At 42.0% G+C, this 21984-nt stretch overlaps 2 protein-coding genes across 9 annotated transcripts in view; one reads left to right on the forward strand and one right to left on the reverse strand.

The window, feature by feature from the left end:
* Lnx1 (ligand of numb-protein X 1) overlaps positions 1-9691 on the forward strand; it is a 92198-nt gene extending 82507 nt beyond the window's left edge. The window contains exons 8-10 of the mRNA XM_052198424.1: positions 1269-1494; positions 8920-9078; positions 9404-9691. Of these exons, the coding sequence (XP_052054384.1) occupies positions 1269-1494; positions 8920-9078; positions 9404-9539 (521 nt within the window). The 3' untranslated portion in view covers positions 9540-9691. The remainder of the gene's footprint in view (positions 1-1268; positions 1495-8919; positions 9079-9403) is intronic.
* A 948-nt stretch (positions 9692-10639) lies between these two features.
* The window catches only part of Fip1l1 (factor interacting with PAPOLA and CPSF1), a 57978-nt gene continuing 46633 nt past the window's right edge, over positions 10640-21984 (reverse strand). For 4 of the 8 annotated variants that reach the window (XM_052198425.1, XM_052198427.1, XM_052198429.1 and 1 more), the window contains 6 exons: positions 21819-21845; positions 19837-19891; positions 18706-18761; positions 14805-15024; positions 11577-11714; positions 10640-10954 (listed from right to left, as the gene is read on the reverse strand). In XM_052198425.1, coding sequence (XP_052054385.1) covers positions 10807-10954; positions 11577-11714; positions 14805-15024; positions 18706-18761; positions 19837-19891; positions 21819-21845 — 644 coding nt within the window. In that variant the 3' untranslated portion in view covers positions 10640-10806. The remainder of the gene's footprint in view (positions 10955-11576; positions 11715-14804; positions 15025-18705; positions 18762-19836; positions 19892-21818; positions 21846-21984) is intronic. The other 4 variants (XM_052198426.1, XM_052198428.1, XM_052198430.1 and 1 more) reach the window with 1 other exon arrangement.

Consider the following 21984-nt stretch of genomic DNA (forward strand, 5'->3'; position numbering starts at 1 on the left):
AAATGGACCTCTGTTAGCCACGCGTGTTCTGGGCTCCTCTACATAAAGGAGGGTATCCAGTTTCCCTCTGTGAGTAACATGTTCTTAATAACACTGCTCAAGAACACAAAGCGGGTCGGGCGGTGGTGGCGCATGCCTGTAATCCCAGCACTCTGAGAGGCAGAGGCAGGTGGATTTCTGAGTTCGAGGCCAGCCTGGTCTACAGAGTGAGTTCCAGGACAGCCAGAGCTATACCAGAAACCCTGTCTCGGGAAAAAAAAAAAATAAAAACAAACAAACAAACAAAAAAAAAAAAAAAACCCACGAAGAGGTCACCTAGGTAGAGGAACAGTTTGTGCTTTTGAAGGGCTCAGATTTAAGACAAAAAAGTTCCTCAAATACATTCACTTGAGTGTGGCATAGTCCAGGATTTAGGTAATCAAAAGATGTTTCTTTTTTTTTCTTTCTTTCTTTTCTTTTTGTTTTTTGTTTTGTTTTGTTTTGTTAAGTCAGCAAGCAATTGAGGGCATCCCTTGCCATTTTCCTCCTGACCACAATTATTCTGTATGAAAAAAAAAAAAGATGATGTATAAGAGGCAAAAACAAAAAACAAAAAAACAGGAGATAGTTGAAAGACTAGACACCAAGGGCAGGGAGATCCCACTTAAATTCTCTTGCTTCTCAGAAAGCACTGGGGTGAAGAAAGAGCTCTGACAAGAAGTGACATAATGAGATGCCGTGTAGCACGTCACGTTTGGAGAAGTTTTGCACAGAGTAGGTTCTTCACTAATGTGATGCACAGAGATGTATTGACTAGAAATGGTAACTGTACTCCACCTCTGTGAAAGCTAAGGCTCAGGACCATTCTTTGTCTGCCCCAGGCTCCTGTGCCAGACACTAACTCCCATTTCAGTCCCTGTTTGTTGGTAGTGTCGTACATGCCAGGCTCTGTGCAGGTACTGGAGCCTTATGTCAACTGTTCCCATTGTGTGCTAAAGAAAATAGGAAATTAAAAGAGTGAAATTGCAGATTGTCTTTGGTTAAGTAGTAAAGGAAGCTATTTATGTAAGGCATCAGGTGAACACGGACAGTCCGTTGTTAGAGACTCCCAACAAGCCATTCCCACGTGCTGTACCATCTGCTACATGGGACCCAGTCTCGTGTCTCTCTGAGCTGAAGATATGCGCCTCTCCTCACCCCATCCATGTGCCCGGTCAGCCTCTGTCCTGTCACACGGAGCAGAATCCCATTTGCACTCAGTGAGGTTGCTTTTGCTTCTCTGGCCTCAGGTGACATTTTATTGAATGTGAATGGGATTGAGCTCACAGAGGTCAGCCGGACTGAGGCCGTTGCTATTCTGAAGAGCACACCCTCCTCAGTGGTACTCAAAGCCTTGGAAGTCAAGGAACAGGAGGCCCAGGAAGACTGCAGCCCAGCAGCCCTGGACTCCAACCACAACGTGACCCCGCCTGGTGACTGGTCCCCATCCTGGGTCATGTGGCTGGAATTACCACAGTGAGTCCCAATTCAACACCCCTATGGATTCTGTTTCTTAAACCACTCTCACTGTCTTGGGCTGATTCATGGGCACTCGCATCTTGTTTAGACCCAGTCTTCTCTGTGGGGTGGTCAGAAATAAGTATCTTCTGTTGGCAAATGAAAATCCATATAGAAATCTTAGGGTGGAGGTGGAAGTCTAGACAGAGAAACTTCTAGGTATTCTGGAAGTGTCTGTAGTTACCAGATGGTTCCTGTAGCAGGGGGTTCAGCTGACTGACAGAAATTCAGCCTGGGTTTCCACACTCATGAGCTGAGCTCATGAGTTGCATCTGCTCATGCCAAGCCTCATCTTTGCATGGGTCTGAGCAGGAGCTGCAGACCAGCTATGGCCCTACTCTGAGGCTTCTAGAAGCTCTGACTATACATACAGCAGCACAGCAGAACACTGTGACTTCAGAGAGTTAAGCATCTGCTAGCTGTGGATGCTTCTCAGAACATCACTTTTCAGTGACTCTTCTGGAAAATTCTTTAGGAAACAACTAGGTTGTTACTTTTCTGAGGTATAATGGGAGTCTTGCAACGAACTATAAAATTACCTGACCTGATGGATTCAGAGGATTTGAAGAGATCTCCACAAAATGAATTAAATTTGATGTTTGTTTCCTTGGACCAGAACAAAATCTGCTGGCCTTTAGATTGTTGTCAGCAAGTGTGCGATTTTAAATGTTCCAAACAGGTGTCACCAGCAATAGATACATCAGAACATGGAAGCAAGATATTTATTTGGTTTTAAAACATTTTCCTGAAGGTAGAGATAGCTCTTATTTATTTAGTAGCCTCAAATACAAACTGGTCCAGATTCCCTTTGGGGTTTCCACTAGTTGATAACATTACTTTCTACATCAGTAGGCCTTTAAAAGATCTTAGAAAGTGAAGCACTGAGTATTGTGGCCAATTGTAGTGGTTATAGCCAAACAGGAGACTATTATATTGAGTAAATTTCCTTTAAGTGAAAATTTGGAACTATAATCCCATCTGTTTTATTTGAAAGCTCCCTTGTTAGACACAGTGTTCCTTTGTGTGAGGCAGAGAGCACTGAGCCCATGGCTCCTCGCTTCCCTGGTGTGCCACCCGGTGTGCCACCCGGTGTGCCACCCGGCGTGCCACCCGGCATGCCACCGGGCATTGGCAGCAATTCTCTGCTCTTGTTGAGAAAGAGTGAAAGGACACAAGATGACAGGGTCTTCCATATCCTCGGAGCCTTTCCTATCCTTCCTCCCTGCAGTGCTTAATGATGAGGTGGGCAGATCGGAAGTACCAGAGCAGAGGGAGCAGAAGTAGCTCTTCTTTCCTGAACCTTCGGTCCACTCGAAAGTAACTAGCATTGCCCAGGTCCTGAGTATGTGTCCAGGGAGTCTATGTCAGAGGTTGGTTGTTTCTGCAAAACGCTGGTGAGCTTGGGCTTACAGGGTATGGCGCCTCGGGTGCTGCTCACTCTGCTGCCGTAGCATAAAGACCATCCAGGAACAAAAGCTAGCAGGCTTGGCTGTATAGTTGACACCCAAGCCTAGATATCAGTGTCCTCACTCACACACGATGGTGGCCTGTGAGCTCTCATGCTCCAAGCCTTCTTGAGAATTAAACCCAACAATTGACCTGGGGCATCATGACAGTCGGTGCACCCTGTGCCCACTTCTGGCAGGTGGCTGGTTAGGTGGATATCACACTGTAGTGTCATTGTCCTTTAGGGGTGTCACCTATGATGGTCAGGGTCAAGCTGGGTGAAAACAAGGCTACCTCATTCCCTTCCCTCCACATGTGGCCTGTCCCTTTTATACCTAATGTTCAGAAGAGCTGTCCAGGCCTTTCAGCTCTCTGGAGACCCAGGATGTGGGCCTGGATATCTGCCCTTGGATATCTTTTCTTGACTCTTGGTTCTGTCTGTCTGTCTGTCTCTGTCAGCTGGACTTGTTCTCCTCAGCTGCTCCACTCCCCATCACTCAGGCGAGTGGCTGCTCCTCTGTGACCACGCTCATTCCTGAGGTGATTTTCTTCTTCTGACTGCATTCTGTAGGATACTCTTTCCTCGGTGTATCGTCTTTGATTTTCTTTTCCCCTTCTTTCCCCTCTCTACCCTCTGCTTCTTTTGAGACAAAGTCTTGGTTTACAGTCCAGGCTGCCATCAAACTTGTAGCAATGCTCCTGTCTCTGCCTTCCCAGTATCGGGATTATAGGCATGTTCCATACCTGGCAACATCTTTGAAATCTCGTTTGCACTGAGCCCTTGTTCTTTACACAGGGCAGTTGCTGCATGGCTATTTTAAATCATAGTGCTATGATTAATGATCAATTTCATTTCCCACAGAGGCATATCATTTTGTGTAACAGTTTTCTAATGAGTGGCTTTCCTTGTTTCTTTCCCATTACCTCTCCCCTCCTGCTTTCCTGTGTAGCATTATTACCTCTGTTGGCTCAAATATCTTTTAGTGGGATATTTTTATGTTTCTCTCCTGGGCAGCTGATAAGAGAAAGGGTCAGAGTCATATTCCAGGTATAGGGTTTCTGCGTTCTCCAAAACCAACAGAAATGCCTAATTTACAAATACATTTCACCTTTCACTTGACAAAGCAGGAGAAAGGATATTCACTCTAACATACCATCTTGCCAGATATCTAAAGTCCTCCCTGACCCAGTGAAGACATACATGGCAGCATAGAGTCAAGAAACCGTGGCACTCTATACTGAAGACACAGTGGGCCCTGCATTTTGGCTTTCAGGTTTCCTAGTCAGTTTGATAGTGAATTTAATATATAAAGGGACACGCGTGCCCTTTGTTCTGCCAGAATCTGGAACGGAGCAGAAATCTAAGCAGAGGGCAGCCTTAGTACGCCATGCTGGCATTTCTTTGTGTGGAACCAAATAGCCAGGAGTGGGTGATAGAGATCCAGATAAAAGTGCATTAGTAGTCGTGTGCTCCCGATAGCTCCTGTACTCTGGGGGAGCCCTGGAGCAGCTCCAGACTTTGTGCCAGCGATACAAATTATCAACTGCCATTCAACAGAAAACACTGATGGCATTCCACTCTGTTGGCTCTCAGGGCCCACATTCCACATCTGGAAGTTCTTCAAGGCATGCTCTCATCTGGACCAGCATGGTAGAAATATGCATTAACTCAGTTCTCTTCTTGCCTAAGAATTTAACCCTTTCCTCTCCGGAAGCCCCTGACATATTTTCATCGAGATATTAATGTTGAAGGGGAATGAAACAGGCATCAGTCGGTACTTAATTTTCCTAGCTAAAGTCTGACACTCAGATCATGAGCTGGGTCCATTGTGTTGGTATATTGAAGCCATGCGGTGTAAGGACAGCTATGAAGCCACTAATGTTTATGAGCCCTGAGTAAGACCGGAGTCTCTTCTGAGAGTTTAATCACATGCTCTGTGACTCAGAAGGAAACTAAGGTTCAGAGCTGTCTGATGATGTGCTCTCGCTTCAGGGCCGAGCTGCAAGCTAAGCCTGCTATTCCCACTGAGTCTATGATTTTAATCACAATGCATTAGTAAGTTAGAAGTATCCCCAAGAGAATGCTAAGCCTATGTTTAGCTTGAGCTGATTTATGCCTTTGTTTTTTTTGTTTTCTACCATAAAGTGAGTTCTAGAGGAGCTCACATAACAGAGTCCTGCACCAGGATAGTACAGATAGCTTTCACTGCTGCTTGCTACTTAGTCTATAATTTCTTGTTATTTATCCTATCTCCATCCCTGTGTGATTGAAAAATTCCATCCATCAAAAACCAAATGGCCACATCATTTCAGGAGCAAAGTTATTTTTTAAAAATGTATCAAGCACTTGCCCCCCCAAGCCTACCTTGTAAAATATAAAATGATGCATTTTAATGTTTACTATAACAATGGGTGAACCCTTTCAAGAAAACCTAGTATTTCAGAAGGTCTGGAACTGCTGTTGAGTAGACATTTACTGGTGAAGCAATCCCTTATGTACTAAGAAAAGCCTCTTATTGACTTCAGAATCTAGAGGGCAAAATATCCTGATAAAAAAGTATCTATTATTATAAACTATAAAAGTCGTGAAGGGTTACCATAGAATACTCTGCAGACCGTTTACTTAGAGCCATATTTGAGCAGATTTTTTGATCCCACCTGGATTGGGTGAGCTCTCTGCCTACGTGCTAAGCATCAACTAAAGAGAGACACTTTGTTCATGAGCTGAATAGCACACGGGCAGTGGCAGCGTGCCAGCAGGGAGCAATTAACACAGGAGCCCGAGTCCAGGACTTAGCTACAGGAAGAGGCTCTCTACATTCTACCCAGAGTTTAAAATTAGTGGTAACATTTACAAGTACGTTAGGGCAAAAAGCTGAACTATCCAAACAGACAGGGCTAACAAAATTAAAATGACCTTTTGTAAAAGAACTGAAACTGGTTATGTGATCAACTTTTCTGTTCTCAAGATAAGCCCAATTTATTGTTTTCCAAATTCAGTCATTGTTTTGCTTCTATAAATACATTAAGATACAGATGTGTTTTGGATTTGTGATTCTAATATAAAAACAATGAGAATTTTTTAAGAGACAATAGGTCAAATTAAGTCCAAAGTATCCAAAATTATTAAATTCTCTATGGCTAAGATAATGCAATAATCTAAAGAATGAAGAATCAATTCAAGATCACTGCTGCTTCCATACCACGGGAAATACTTCATGATTCAATCCAGTCAGAGACATTGGCTTGACACTGTCTTGACTAATAGCCACAGTTTACAGTCTAACATTAACCTCCTGTTTTGGCTTCTTGTTTTTTAAGAGGCAATGCCTCCCTTGTCTTAGTAAACCTCTGACTTAAACCTAGGCAATGTTGCAATGCCTTGTTGAGTAAACTGTCATAGGAGGAAGAATAGAGGAAATTTTAAAAAAAGGTAATTTATAAGTGTCTTGTCTACATATAGGTATGCATACCACATATATACCTGGTACTTGTGGAGGTCAAAAAAGGGTGTTTGGATTCCCTGGAACTGAAGTTACAGCCATCATGTGGGTGCTGGGAACTGAACCCCAGTCTTCTGGAAAAGCAACAAGTACCCTTCGTGGCTGAGCAAGCATTTCAGCTCCAAACCTTCGTTTCTTGAGCAGCTCAAGGCTTCTCATTCTTAATTTCCTCACTTGAGTTCAATTTCCCTGTGAGCCTGACCATAATCACACTGGAAAACTCAAACCTTTCTCAACTAGGCCTAAACTAAAAGAATGAGCTCAGAGTAGGAAAAAGCTCACACTCACATCCAGATGGCAAAGTCACTTAATCCAAAAGGTCACTGATCTGAACCAGCTGCCAGGTTTCCCAGTGGGTGATAAAGTAACGCAAGGGGAAAAAAACCAGTCATCAGTCCCAGCTAACCAGTCTGAAGCAGACAGAGCTTAACATAATTAGATTTTGCGGCTACAACTGAATAACAAGGTAGGAGCATGAGTCCCTTCCTGAATGCACGCTACAGGAAGACAAGGATTTTACCCATCACTGACATTCTCCAAGATCAAGAGCACAGAACTCATTCAAACATCTACAAGTTGACCTAAGCCATTGCCCTTTTCACTATGAAGAGTCAAAGAAATATAGACTTGTAATTTAAGTTGACTAGCTTCCATAACTTTAGATAGTTGTGTTTATAGCTGGTCAACATAGAAATATTTGGTCAAATAGGTCCCACAGAAATCCTTACTGAAAAAGAAAACAAAGACAAAAAACTCCACAAAACCCCCTCCCCCCCAAAAAATACCCAATTGACCAAAGTCTGAGAAGTATTCAGTTTCAGAGACTGCTCTATATACCTAGTTATATACTAACTCCTACAGGATATGTATGCTTCTCACAGAAGGTTTATGGGAATTAAGACAAGTACTTAGTGAAAACTCATTTCTACTCTTAAGTGAGATTTATGGTCTTTTATCATTTCAATAAAAGAAAATCTTGTACATGATGTATGCATGCCTCTAAATGTATCAATGCCTCTAAAACAAAAAAAATGGGCTTGTTTTATTTCAAATGAAACAGTATGAAAAAGGCTATTGTATTAGTCAAGGTTTTCTAGAGGAACTGATAGAATGTGTGTGTGTGAATGGTTACAGGCTGTGTGGCTCAGCTAGTCTAACAATAGCTGTCTACCAATGGAAGGTAGTTGCTCAGTCCATGAGGCTGGAGCTTCAGCTGGTCTTCAATATATGGTAGAATCCCAAAGAAGTGGTCTCTAATGCCAGTGAAGGATTGGACTTGCAAGGGACAGTGAGCGCGAGCAGGCAAACAACAGAGCGAGAGTCCTATGGGCTGCCAGCAGGGAGGCCCAGATTAAAGGTAGAGTTTTCTACCTCCACATAAGATCTGGACTAAAAGTAGGTCTTCCCACTTCAAATGATTACGGAAAAAAAAGTCCCTCATAGGTGAACCCAGTCACCTGAGTTTTAGTTGATTCCAGGTGTAGTCAAGTTGCAACCAAGAACAGCCATCACAGTTGTTGAATGACAAGAAAGGTCCATAATCAGTATAATGACCAAACTTCATTGTTTAACATTTTACAAGATCATTTTTATTGATTATCAAAAAGCAACTGATTAAGGTACAGTCTATAAACAAAACATCTTCATTTCTACCAAGATAAAAACACTATCTTCAGTCAAAAGCAGTTCCTAGACCATAGATGCACATGTGGTAGACAAGGGATCCTAGAGTGCCCCCATCTTGCGACACTGTGTACTGCAATGAGGCTGTTCGCACTGACTACCCCCTTTGAAGGTTGCACTGGCTCCCAGCCAGCTGTGCCCCTCCAACTTCCCTCTGTACTCTGCTGCAGCTATGCCATGTTATTTTCCTACAACAACTGCTCCGCTATTTTGGGCCCAGTTCCCATTCACTTTGTCTACAGTCTTCTCTAAGTTTGTGTGAGTATAAACCAGTATTTTTCAAGGGTCAATAGAAAGTCTACAACCTAATGAAGTTCACTAGCATAAGTTAAAATTATTGTCCTTGCGATTAATCCCTAATTCAGAGAATGTTTGTCTTCTTTACAAATTATGTAAGCCCCCCAGTATATAAAAATTATATTCCCTCAGTATGTTCCACTGTGGGTTATCTGAGACACATCCAACTTTTGGCTCATGCCATCACTATGCCCTTGACCAAAAAAGATATGGCCATCTTTCTCAGCAGAGACACAAATAGAACATAATACTAAGTCCTTCTGTTGAAAGGGTGGGTATTTGGCTATGGAAGAGATATCAAATACAAAAGCTGACTAAGAGCATAAATAGTTGCTGTCACCCGAGGGAGACATACGTAGTATTTTTCATTTTAAAAGTGTCCCCAAAAAATTGAATGAGAGCAGTTACAACTAGTAAACTCCACTGTACAGACACTAATTATATTCTATTTCAGGTACTTATATAACTGTAAAGATGTGATACTCCGAAGGAACACAGCAGGAAGTCTGGGCTTCTGCATTGTGGGAGGTTATGAAGAATACAGTGGTAACAAACCTTTTTTTATCAAGTCCATTGTCGAAGGAACACCCGCATACAATGATGGAAGAATCAGGTAATGGTTACTTAGCAAAACATAATATTCAAGTATTTTTGTTTTCTACATGTAAAAACTTGGTCCCACTTGAAAGAAAAAGTATAGATTACACTTTCCTGAAGAGTGAGAAGTTAAAACATGAGTTAGGTAGTAAGAAATCCAAAATTACAACCAGCCTTGCAAGTTCCCATATACCTTCTAACGCAAGCTGAGGGGCTTGGAGAATTTATGTGAAAAGGGAAAATGAGATCAGAACTAAAATGGACACATATGGCAAACCCTAGGACCACCCAAGTCCACTCTGAGGCGCTTCATTCTGATCACAATGCTGTATTCTTTTTAGATGTGGTGACATTCTTCTCGCTGTCAACGGTAGAAGTACATCGGGTATGATACACGCTTGCTTGGCAAGGATGCTCAAGGAACTCAAAGGGAGAATTACTCTCACCATTGCTTCTTGGCCTGGTACTTTTTTATAAAATCAATAAGACCTTAGAAAAATCACAGATAGGCTAGGTAAATTGTATTTATCTTGTCAATTTTTTATATTTAAAGAATATATTGTAAAAATGCCAGAAAAGTATGATATTATGAAAACAAGTTACACCTCAGAGAACGTTCTCAAAAATAAAAAATGATGATAATTTTTACTTGGTGTACAGGATTTCTCATTACTTCAAATCTTTTAAGTTTATATATATTTTTAATTCAATAAAAAGCCCATAAAAACTTACATGGTTTGTATGCCACACTTAATTTGAGTCAATTATAAATGTGGTAGAAATGGAGTTGAAGACAGAGCACATTATGGGCATTTAAGTTTAATGGCAGAGGATTTAAATGGGAAATGGTATCTTCTAAGTGACTGCAGTCCTCTTTCTGGTGGCTCTAACTGCTTCATCCCTTCACACATCACATCCCCCCACGGTGCCACCGCTGCTCTGGAACGCCACTCAGGGTTAGTCCAGATTTTAACCTGTGTTCTGGTTTTAGTAGGAAATGACTGATCTATCTCTACTGTCACTGAGTTTATTTTTACTCTTAATATGGAAACGGTATAAAAATACCCCCCACTGTACGCTCCCACTGAGCCTTGGAAAGCGCTGTAACAGCAGCCAGAGCACCTAGCCTCTGCTCACTGAGGGACAGGACATGGGCTGATGCTATGCCTGTCAGGTCCATGTGCCCGTGGGGAAGCACACAAGTCACATCACTGGGGCCACCCAAATATCTCATACCATTTATGAACTTATAATCCATTTAGTTACTATGGACCCTAATTCAGAACACTAAAATCCTGCTATCAAAAACTGTGATATCAAGAATGTGTCTAAGTTCTTGAAGATACAGGAGTGTCACAGCAGTAAGATGGAAGCGTGGCTTCACGTCAGCAGGGCACAGCAATTCTGCAACAGTGTCCCACTACAAGAAAGCTCGTCAAGATGAGCCCTTGACCTTCCCCATACTGTGTGCACATGGCCAACCCTAGCTCTAAATCCCCTGCTGACTTAATTCACATTACTTTCTTAGATATAAAGTCATTTCTGTCTTTTATTCTTTAAATATTACAAGACAAAGATTTTTAACTTAACACAAAAAATGCACACTTTTATTTTGGAAAAGAAAAAGTTAACGTTTCATTCTAACAGAACAAGATTAAAGGTATATTTCTTAAACATTATCCAGAAAAATAAGGAGATTTATAGCATCTATTCCTGGGCTGACTGACGTCCACAAGCGGTGAGCCTACTCGGCAGGGGTGGCTTCGGTGCTCTCCTGTTCCGGGACAGGCTCGCTGCCAGCCTCTTTTCCTTCTTTGCTTCTTTTAGACTTTTTGTGCTTGTGTCTTCTGTGACTGTCCCCTTCTTCACTTTCATGGCGACGCCTACTATTACTGCAGGAAAAGGAATTGTGTTTTAACAATGGAGACAAAAATCAATCTGTCTAACCAATCAATGTAAGCCTGGATTCCGGATAAACTTGTTTTCTGATTTTGGAGAGTTATTCTGCATGAGATTTTACACAGATGACATCTGGGGGTTATCTTCACCCATACCATCCCAGATTTCCAGTGCCCATTATTTTGTTCTTAAGGTCTTTATGCAAATCTTTTTCTTAAGAAAAAGTCTTTACAACTGGAAAGGGAAATACTATTTAATAGGGTGAATTTTCAGACACAATGGGCATTAATTAAAATTGATTCTAATTTACTTTAAAACCGCAGGCCCCAATTCTTTTCTTTAAGCCAAACAGCATTTTAATATTTTACTTTAAAGATTGGGTCATATGCCCAAATCCCCTCAATCAAATAGATAATGTAAAACAAAACCACCTAGACATCTTATTTTTATGCTAATTTTGTCTGGAAGATATTAAAAGAAATGTAACCTTGTTAGATTTAAAAACTGGTTGTGATGCTCATAAGGCAGGCGCTGCACTGCACAGGCTGCTCTTGGTCTTTCTGTGAGGAAGTCTAGAGTTCGCTATTTGGAACTGGGTCCTATCAGGGAACAGACCTGCGAGAGGACTTGTGTCTGGTCTCCTCCTTCTCTCTGTGCCGCCGCTCTCTGTGCCGCTCTTCCTTCTCCCGACTAGCTCTGTGGCGCTCGTAGCCTCTCTCTGCATATTCCCGGTATCTGTATCGCTCTTCATCACTGCAATGCAAGTGCAAACACCGAGACCAGGATTAGAATTATCTGACTGAAAAGGGAGAGCACCTGAAGCCCAACAGAAGCCAGCATGTTAATGTCCCAGATCAGTGACACATCTAACTTAAGAAAGCAGTGCACTAAAATAATGGCATCCTGTTATATCTGTTTTAATGACAGAGGATTCATGTTATCTCACATTTTATTTCTGAAAAACTGAGACCTGTAGTTGATTTAAATTTTAATCAACAAATATTTCTTTTTGCTCTCATTTTATGACTATATATATTTATATATCTCAGATATACGGGGCTAAAATCATATCTGCAAAGCCCTAGACATATAGCAAAGATTCCAAGAATATATGGTTCACAGTGGCTTCTACAGTAAGAGGTTAAAAACTTTTAAGTGTTTGCTTTTTACCAGCAGAAATAGTCTGACTTCCACCATATGCAGAAGAATAACCACGGAGGAAAGAGCGCCGTCAATAGCTGCACCCCCACAGAGCACACAGCCTGTATCAAAGCTGCTTCACCTGCCCCCTTCTCTGTCCCCACCTGCTGTGTGCATTAATGATGGCAAGTGCTAAAAACATCAAATGCATGCATACAAATTACAGCTCTATTTTTCTGGGGATTACACACATGTATTACCATGCTGGGATTTTTCGTTTTTGTACCTGACATGGTAGTCAAGATTTTAAAACCCAGTATCAGACAGTTCTGTTATTTAAAAGAAACATCATTTAGAATACTGTCAAAAGCTTTAGTTTTAAAAACTAGGAATCTTGTGTGCAGCAACAGGATGCTCAAGCCTCTGCCTGGGAGAACAGGCTCTGCAGGGAGAGCACGGGCTGCAGGCCTAGGACGCCAGCGAAAGGCGTGCTCAGGAATGACACTTGGCGCCCACACACTACTGCCCAAATAATGACCTGGGACATATGAAAACTGTAAAATGTTTTATAGAAACGTGTGAATACACACATGGACATGGATGAGGACAGCCATGCTCTTTTCCTACGGAGCATGTTCCTGACAGGCAGCTCAGGGTGGCAGCGTGTATGTGAACGCGAGGGCACGCTCCAAGCCCACGCCACTGGGAATGCTGACCTTCACTCCTTTACATCTCAAGGCTTCTCATCTGTAACTGACAATCTTTTTCAAGGTTTCTGTGAACCCCACAGTAATGTTTATGAAGTGCGTGGTGAGAGAGTAAGCGATGAGTCCGTGGGATTCTTCCCCTGCCAGGACAGCTCAGTGGGGAAGGTGCTTGCTGCCAGGACTGGCAGCCTAAGTTTGATCCTCAGTTCCCATGTTGTAGGAGGATTGAACTGACTCCTGTGAGTTGTCCTCTGAGTTCTAAGGGGCACCATGGGACAAGCGTGTGCACACAGCACATTATAAAGAAATGGAATTCTTCAAGGAATTTAGTGCTTACCATTTCCTAAAGGTTTCTGGGCCTCTAATAATTCTCTCCAAGGTAAAACAAACCAGTACTGTGACAAATGAATATTACCATTAACTCCATCATTGAGGTTGTCTTTGTAATGACTCCAACTAAGCTTGCTTTTATAAAGTGACAGTGTTGTCATGTGTAGCCCTCCTTCTCCCCCCCCCTCCCCTTTGCCCTAGAGCCAATTCTTGGGCCCTTGAATGTATAGGCAGTCATACCAACAACAGACTGCTGCTGAAAACAGCAGCAACGCCCCACCCTTTCTGATACACGCCACAGTGCAAAGGTTGCTCCAGGCCTGGAACTCATTAAAGCACATTTTCTAACATTCTATAGCAACCAGGCTTCTTTCTGGCCCTCAATTAAGCTGCCTAAAAAACAGATGTTAAAACTGCTCTCTAATTTTCAAAACGGTGACCCTGTAATTTGTAATGCAACACATACTATATATGTTTTGCTTTTAGAATATTTTTGTCAGTCTTTAGAAACAGCTTTTACTTCACATGAGTATTTCCAAGTACAACTTTCCTAGGACAAGTCAGAACACAGAATTCCTCTGCCTTTTGCTTTTCTGGCCTTAAACTTTTTCTCAAATTTAAGTAATGCCTTAAAACGCAGCAACCTGAAAATGAAAACATGGTTTAACCACTAACATTTTCCAGTTTAGCAGAAACTCAGTAGCCCCTGTGCATGCATGAATATGGTGAGTGATGCAAGAATCTCCTTCCAATGCATTTCTGCGCTAAGATCCTTGACTATGACACATACATTTTATAGACAATATGCTACTTCAAAGGTACATTTAACCCCATTAGAAACTAGACAACTTCCTGAAGAAAATCCTGCCCTTGAACATGAGCACACTGTGCACATCGATGGTTGTGGCCAGCGCCGTACATCCCACTTATATATATATGTGTGTGTGTGTGTGTGTGTGTCACACTGTCATTTACCTATTGATCAATAAAAATTGTATTAAATACCTACAATGTGTTGAGTCCTGAGCAACTGGGTGGGAGAAAATGTATTTTCATCATCTTTTCCAGGTCTTTGTCATACACTCTTTGACTGAGTTAGCTTAACTACTATGAATTTAATGTGTAAAGACAGGGTATGAATATTTATGCATTTAAGGATACAGCACTATTTCTTGCTTAGAACAGGACTCAAAATGTCATTCACATTTAAAAAAATAGATGGGACACTCAGTAAATCAGTATTTTTAACTCACAATACATAAAGTGGTAGTTTTATTTGAAAATAATATACATTGGGAATGTATATAAATTACCAGCTAGTTACACTTTTCTAAAGCAGGAGAGAGACTAGCTTGAGAACATGGCTCTGCTGGCGCGGCACTCACCATGTGGCCTAACCAAAAGCAATCACTGAGAAAATATGTTTAGGTGACAAGACAGAAATCTGTGAGGAGATATAAAATTCCTTTAAGGGGCAAGCGAACAACACGGTATGAAAATTGCTGCTTACAGTACTTCGAATCCTCAAGAACAGAATGTGTATGATTTCCAAATGGCTTTCCTAACCATACCTTGAGTATTCCCTTCCCCGTGAACTGGAATTCCTCTCCTCACATCAAATAAACTGAGTAAAAGTGAAGTGTGCTCGCACTCTGGGCCCACAAACCTGTTGAAGACGCTTGGGGTGGGGCTGTGGTCGCGCTCGCGCTCCCGCTCGCGTGTGCGCTCCCGCTCTCTGTCCCGGTCGCGCTCTCGCTCTCGGTCTCGCTCTCTGTCCCGGTCTCGGTCCCGGTCTTTTTCTCTCCGTGCGTAATAGTCCCACTGCTTGGTGGTGTCCACAAGGCTTGGCCACGAAGGAGCGGAACTGGTGAGGTGGGGAAAGGCAACTAAAGGGAAAAGCACAGCAAAAGCAAAGGTTATGGTTCTCAGTATTTTACTCTATTTGCCAAGAACAAGAAACCAGAAACTTTCCATCCAAAACAGAAACAAGAAGACACTGTTTATTCCCCAGCACCCACAGGGCAGCTAACAACTGTCTGTGCCAGTTCCAGGGGAATCACCTTCTGGTATCCATGAGCACTGCATACATGTACATGGTGCATAGACATAGATGTAAGCAAAACACCTGTGTGGGGGGGCGTGGTTATAAAACCATATTCTTTTATAAGCTCATTCTGAACACATGAGTACTTGATATAAACACCTGGGGAAAGGATCTGAGAGGACGGGCTTCGTGAAGATGGAGGGGTTCCCAGCACTGACTGCTGTTCCAGAGGACCCCAGTTAGATTCCCAGCACCCACAGGGCAGCTCCCAGCCATCTTAACTCCAGTTCCAGAGGATCTGACCACTCTTATTTTCCATGGGCACCAGGGATGCTTGTGGTTGATACATAGACAGACATATTCAAAAACTAAATTTTAAGTATTTCTTTAAACAGAGAAACCGAGTCTATCAGGAGTTTTGCACCTCAGGGAGCACGCTCTCCAGGACTGGGTAATAAATCCCTTCTTCGTTCCCTCATTTCTGTTCCGGCCGTCAGGTGAATGGTGTGGCTTCATTACACAACACCACCATACAAGGTTTAAGAGTTACAGGTTGTCTAAGTTATGGATGTGAACCTTTAAATCAGTAAGCCAAAATAATGATTAAAAAAAAGCTTGTCTCCTAATAGTCCTGAAAAACTTATTTTTAAACTAGGTCCCACTTTATAAGCACTCGTCAGATCATATCCAGAAAAGATGTTACTCAGGGGTACGAGGATGAATTATAAAATCTAAAATAAACAACATGAAGGTAAAACAGAACAGCGAGGAAGCTCTGTCTGCTGTCTTTATCACGAAGCTTCCCTTGGCTAGGATCAGGAGAATCCCTCCCTCTCCTCTCCTAATTTTTACAATTCGCTTTTAATTAAAGGCTTGTCCCAGGGAGGAAAGCTGGGAGCTATACAGACAGTAGGTGGGAGGTTCCTGCGTCCTAACAGTAAACACAAACACCTGCTACTCTGAGAAAGAGCTGAGCTCTTAGCCATTTAGAAATAACTCTACAAGGCTGGCCAGTACTCTCAGGAATGACTCTCTGATACTGTTTCACCTGTACTAAAGCAAACACATGGACAGAGTGGCAGAAATTCCCAATGCCATAAAAAAAGGTAAAACCCACACAGTGAGTGATGCTGAGGGAATGAATGCTTGCGTATCACAGGTACTGTGCTAAACTTGAATCTAGCTCCAGTTTACATGAGAATAAGATTCTAACTCATGCAAAGGCTACAAGCTGGACCCAAGATCCAAGCACAGGCAACCAGAGCCCGTGATTCAACAATTACTTTGAACTGCTACAGGGGTAGAGAAGAGGGAGGGAGCTTGTACCCTGCTGGAGATGGTGTAAATGGTGGCTAACACTGGGACACTTGGCCAAGAGCAGGACAGGCGCCTCACAGTGAACCCACAGCCTTAGGGGAAATGTTTTACTTTCAGTTGAATGACTAAGCATGGCTTCTACCACAGAAATGCCTTTTACGCCCATTAATATTTCTTCCACCTTCAATGGAGGAAACAGGACATCACAATGTACATCTCAGGTTGAGTGCTATAGAGACCAGAACATGCTACTCTGAAAAACAGGTCCCATGAATGATGATGAGGTAAAGGCCACTGGGAAGCCACATAGCTGAGCAAAGCCCTCTGCCTGCTCCACATCCCCACAAGCAGCAAGCCAAACCCACAAAGTGAAGCTCAGCTCCATCTCTTGCTCTCTTTACTAAGAGGACTGGAAACTGATCACGAGAGACCATTGGCCTGGAGACCCACCTCTCGGTCTGTCTGTATTACTGGCTTTATTTCACTATCCTTTCAGCAGTTAGGACTGACCCCAGGCCCTCACTCATTAGCTCATACATCTATCATGGAACCACAGCCTGAGCCATCAATCTAGTCAATTAGTTAGAACCAATGAGTTTAGCTAGAATTTCTTACAGGAGCATGGATGGGGTATTATTTACAGGCAAGTGGACAACTTACTGCCGGCTATGAAATGCCTCTCCTAGCTGAGTAACCAGCTGCATACATAGCCTAGGGAAAGGTGGGGCCTCTTACGGAATGTTGATGGGGCAGTGATTTGCTTTAATCAAAGTTCATGTGTGAGTGCAACAGCCAAGCCATACTTGAAGACAGGCAAGCTGTACAGCATTCCACCCTCTCTCCTTCAACTGTCACTCCCAAGGGTGACACAGACATCCATGTAGGAATGGATCTCCCGTTTATGTCTTTGTTGCAGACGCCATCTAATCCAGACTCTTCTAAGCCTCTCTCATGTCACATAGTGAGGCAAGCTCATGATGCCCATGCTTTTCTCTTGCTGTCTTTCTTTGGGAGTGTGGTTCACCTAACAACTGTGTACAGGATTGCTCTTCCCACCTGTCCACGCTCAGTATCCGTTGCAGGACCTCAGTGGAGAAAGAGAACCCGTAGAAAGGAGTATGGCACGGTAACTCTTGAATAGCACATGACCTTAGTTCCTGAGGCTGTGGCACTCTATGAGAGGATTGACTCCAACAGGAAGTCATCCTACCCTGAGGGAAAGGTGCCATCAAGTAACATCACACTGCTACAGGAATCCTTCATAAAAAAAATGCAATATACAGGAAACACCATTATAATGTTAAGATATTGTCACAGCAAACAGCCACCAGCCTGACCGAAGCAAGACCCTCCACAAACAAAAAGACCGAGTCACTGAAAGGCTCAGGTCATCACTAGCATTTTTAGCAAATATATATATATTAAAATTAAGGGCCATATGTTCCTTGAAACACGTTCCTGAACATTTTTATAAAGCATAATATAAACAAACATTACCTTCCTATGCTGGGAAAATAAAAAGTTTCGTGCGATGTGTCTCATCATGTCTGCTTTGTTGTGCCACTCTGGAAACCCAACTTGTTCTGTCTCCAGAGCAGGCCTGTGCTGCCGCTGTGAGCGCACACTCCCTGGGGTCCAGCCATACCACACCTGCAGTTCCTAAGTTTCTGTCCCCTACCCCACACCTGTGCACAGCACTGACACCCACTGCCAAGTGAGGAGACACCTCTCACTCGATTCTCAAGATAACTTCTGTCCAGTCACTGGCTATCTCCCTACTGACCAATGAATTAAATAAGGATAATCATTATAACTCACCACACCCATAAGTTAGTACAATGTACAGCATTTTAAAGTAAATTAAGGAGCATCAGAAGACTTTGGTGTGCATTAAGTTGTTAAAAGTGAAGAAAGAAAGGCAGGCTGTGGGGGTGGATGATGGTGACATACGCATAGCTTACAAAAAAAAAAATCCTAAACAGTTTCAGGATAAGCTGAACTCTCAATACCTATTGTGCCACAAATTTTTAAAGCATCAATTGATAAAGTATATCTTCTGAAGCCGTCTGACAGATATACAGACTTAATTCTTTTAACTGCTATTTCTTAGTTACCCTGCTAACTTAAGTCATGAAAACATGCTTCTATTCCTTTACCAAGATGTACTCTTCTGATTCACAGTAGATCTGGGTGGTGAGTAACTTACCATTGCCGTATGGAAATGCTCGTGCAGAACGGCTGTCATAACCAGAGGAATGGCCACTGTGGAGGAAAGAAGTATCTTTATATCTAGTGCAAATTATTAACTCAATCTTAATAGTTCAGTGGACACAAAAAGAGAGCAAGGCAAAATTAAGTCTGAAAACTTGTTACAAGGTCTTCTTACTTTGTAATATAGCATGACCTTTTTTTACCTAGCAGACCTCAGACCCAGCAGCCACTTGCTGGCACTGTCCAGCCTAACTCACGCAATCAATTTCAGCTTGCTCAGGGAGATAGACATGAAAAATCTGAGACTAAAGACATATTTGAGGTTTAAAACTTAATCATAAAAAATTGGTTTTAATGACTTATAAATCATGAGTAATTAGTACTTTAGATAGAGCATACTGATTGAGAGACAAGCATGCATTTAACAAGAATGTAATGAGAACTGAATCCTCGCCTCTCACAATTTGCCTCCTGGAGCAGCACTTTGAGAACTACATGGATGGCTAGATACCACCATGCTAAGTGAGCCCAACTTCCCTATGCTGTTCCATCATTTGACTATGACTGTTTTCAGACTATATCCACGCAGAGTGAAGTAGTGGAATAGCTCCCATTTACTACTGAGTTCTGCCTGCTGAGATGTATGTACGCTGTTCTAATCTTCACAATGAAGTCTAGAGAGACAGTAAGAAAGCAACACTGATGTGAAATCCTAAGGGAGTTAAACACAAACTGTCAGGGGATATTCTTCAATACAGGAGGCTAAGAAAATTAAGGACAAGACATTGGAAAAATAAGGCCACTGCCTTAGGGGACTGCTCAGGCATTCTGTAAGGAAGCAGAGATGCAGCAGGGTAGTGGGAAGAAAACAGCTTTTCTTTTTATTAAGGTACAGTAACAGTTCTTTCCTCTTTCCAACAGATAAAAATTCATTATTAATAATTTCTAACAAATTATTTTTCTTTTCTTTTCTGTTTTGATATTAGGCTATAGTTTCATAAAAGTAATACAGATTAAACTTATTCATGGATTGGTGCTATATTAGAAAATGCAAGCAAAGACATATTTGTAAGGCTCTGCTGCAAGGTGTCAATAATCAACAACTCAGAGAACCACACTGCTTTACCTTTCTATAGTTGGTATAAGAGATGGAGGTGGAGCGCCTGGTGGAGGGGGGAAACCTGAAACAGTCAACCAAAGATAAGATATTAACAGGAAGTATATGTAATATTAAGAGTGAAACAAAGTTGCTGAGTATCACTAATATTTTCTGAGGACACAAACGTGCTTCTCTATGTCATAACGAACAGGAAAAAATAAAGCTGAAACTTATAAACAGTTTTTTAGAGCAGTAACGTTGTTAATTAACAATCTGGTCTAACACACAGAGCACAAACCGTCAGGACACCCGGTCTTATTTTCAGCACCACACACAGCCCATTTTGTATGTCTAAGAAAGTTAGTCTCAGTGCCTTACCTTTTCCACATAAAATATATAGTAGCAGTGTTGCCATCAGATTATGTTTTGCAGAAACACAAATAAAATAGCATTTACCTCATTTAAAAATATTCTGATTTTCAGATTTATAGAAATTTCTTTAAAGCATATAATTTGTAAACAAAATCTAGCCAGTAAATATATGTGTTCATAGCAAGAAAATCTGCCATGAAATGTTGTTTAAATAACACAACCCAACAGACTACAAAGCAAGGCACATAATGAAATTTTTTGATTAGTCTGGAAGCAAATAATCTGTACCTTTGTCTTGTGTGGTCAGCACCCTCAATCACTTGCACAGCTGCATGAAATCCCACAGAACAAGGCTAAAGGGGCCTCACTTGGATGTCATCTCCTCTGTACTTTCAGAGTATGACACAGCACCACAGCCAAGAAAGGCTTCACAGTTCCACAACTCAAGAGACCTATTTTCCCCCCCAAGTTTTAACAAACTCCACCATTAAGAAGGAAATGCATCAAATTCAACACTTTGAATCCTTTGCCCTCAGGTTCACATCCTGATGGAGACAAGTCCACTACTAAACCCCAACTGTCTTCTACTTATTGGCAACTGTCCTGATGACTTAATGCCTTCTTGTCAGTGCTCTCTGGGGACACGAATCAGCTCTCTCATTTTTCTCAGAGCCTCATTAAGTCAGTCCTTAGCCCTGTTTCAAACTACCTTAGTTTACTATGCTTGTGACTCGGTCCAGGCTGAGCCTCTGTAACTCTTCTACTAACATCAAGACAAGCCCAGGCTTACAACACTAGTCCTCAAGTCCACGGCCTTCACGACACAGGTTCACAGCCAGACTGCCTTTCAGACTACAAAGGCACAACAGTCCTTAGACTTCCTCTGCTCAGCCTTGTCTCGGCCACATCCACAGTCAGTGACTGTATTCCTAGCTAAGCATGGACGCTCACCTTTGCAATCTGAACTTCATTTTCTGCTCCTGCAGGTCATTCTGAATTGAGACCCATTCTCAGCAAAATCACTAGAGATTTTCTTCACACTCCTTGGTTTTTACACTGAACTCCGTAACTCATCTTTCCACTGTGTTCACCACTACACAGTAAGAACTGACAGAAACGGAAAGGACAAGGCTGGGCTACACAAACGCTCCCACTGATGACACCATCCAAAGGCCCAATAATCACCACTCTAAAAACAAGTGCTCAGCTAGTTTTTAAGCCATACAATTGTGTGTGGTCTAGAACATATTCTCTCATGACAATGAATTATGACAGTGGGTAAACAACCAGAAACCATGATAAAGTCAAATAATTTTTCTTTTCTTTTGAGTCACTTTTATATACAATAAAAGTCATTAAGGCTTTTCCAACAGTGATTTACTTGACATCATCTACTGTTTTCCTCACAGATTGTTAAGGTGAGAATTTCTAATACTACAGAAATGGGTAAGACAAGTTTAAGAAAACTAAATTGTCTTAGTGCTGGAATGAAGCGAAGGCAGAGCTGAAAATAGGACCTTGAAATCCCGGTGAGCTATTGTACATTCTAACCACATCAACACCGGCCCTCCTATAACTATAAGCTTGAAATTTCATGTTCATTAACAATGATGGAGAAGACATGAAAAAAGTTTTACCTGGAGGTGGTACAGTTATTGGAATACCTAAAAAACAAGTGATGAAATTTAATATAGTAACTGGATTTCAGAATCTGTTATGATTTTATGCCATCACCAAAACAAACTTTGAAATAAAACCCCTGACTCGGGGTCCTGGCTTAGCACTCAAGAGAAGCGCTCTGTT

The sequence above is a fragment of the Apodemus sylvaticus genome, chromosome 11 (genome assembly GCF_947179515.1).
Source record: "Apodemus sylvaticus chromosome 11, mApoSyl1.1, whole genome shotgun sequence".
NCBI lineage: Eukaryota > Metazoa > Chordata > Mammalia > Rodentia > Muridae > Apodemus > Apodemus sylvaticus.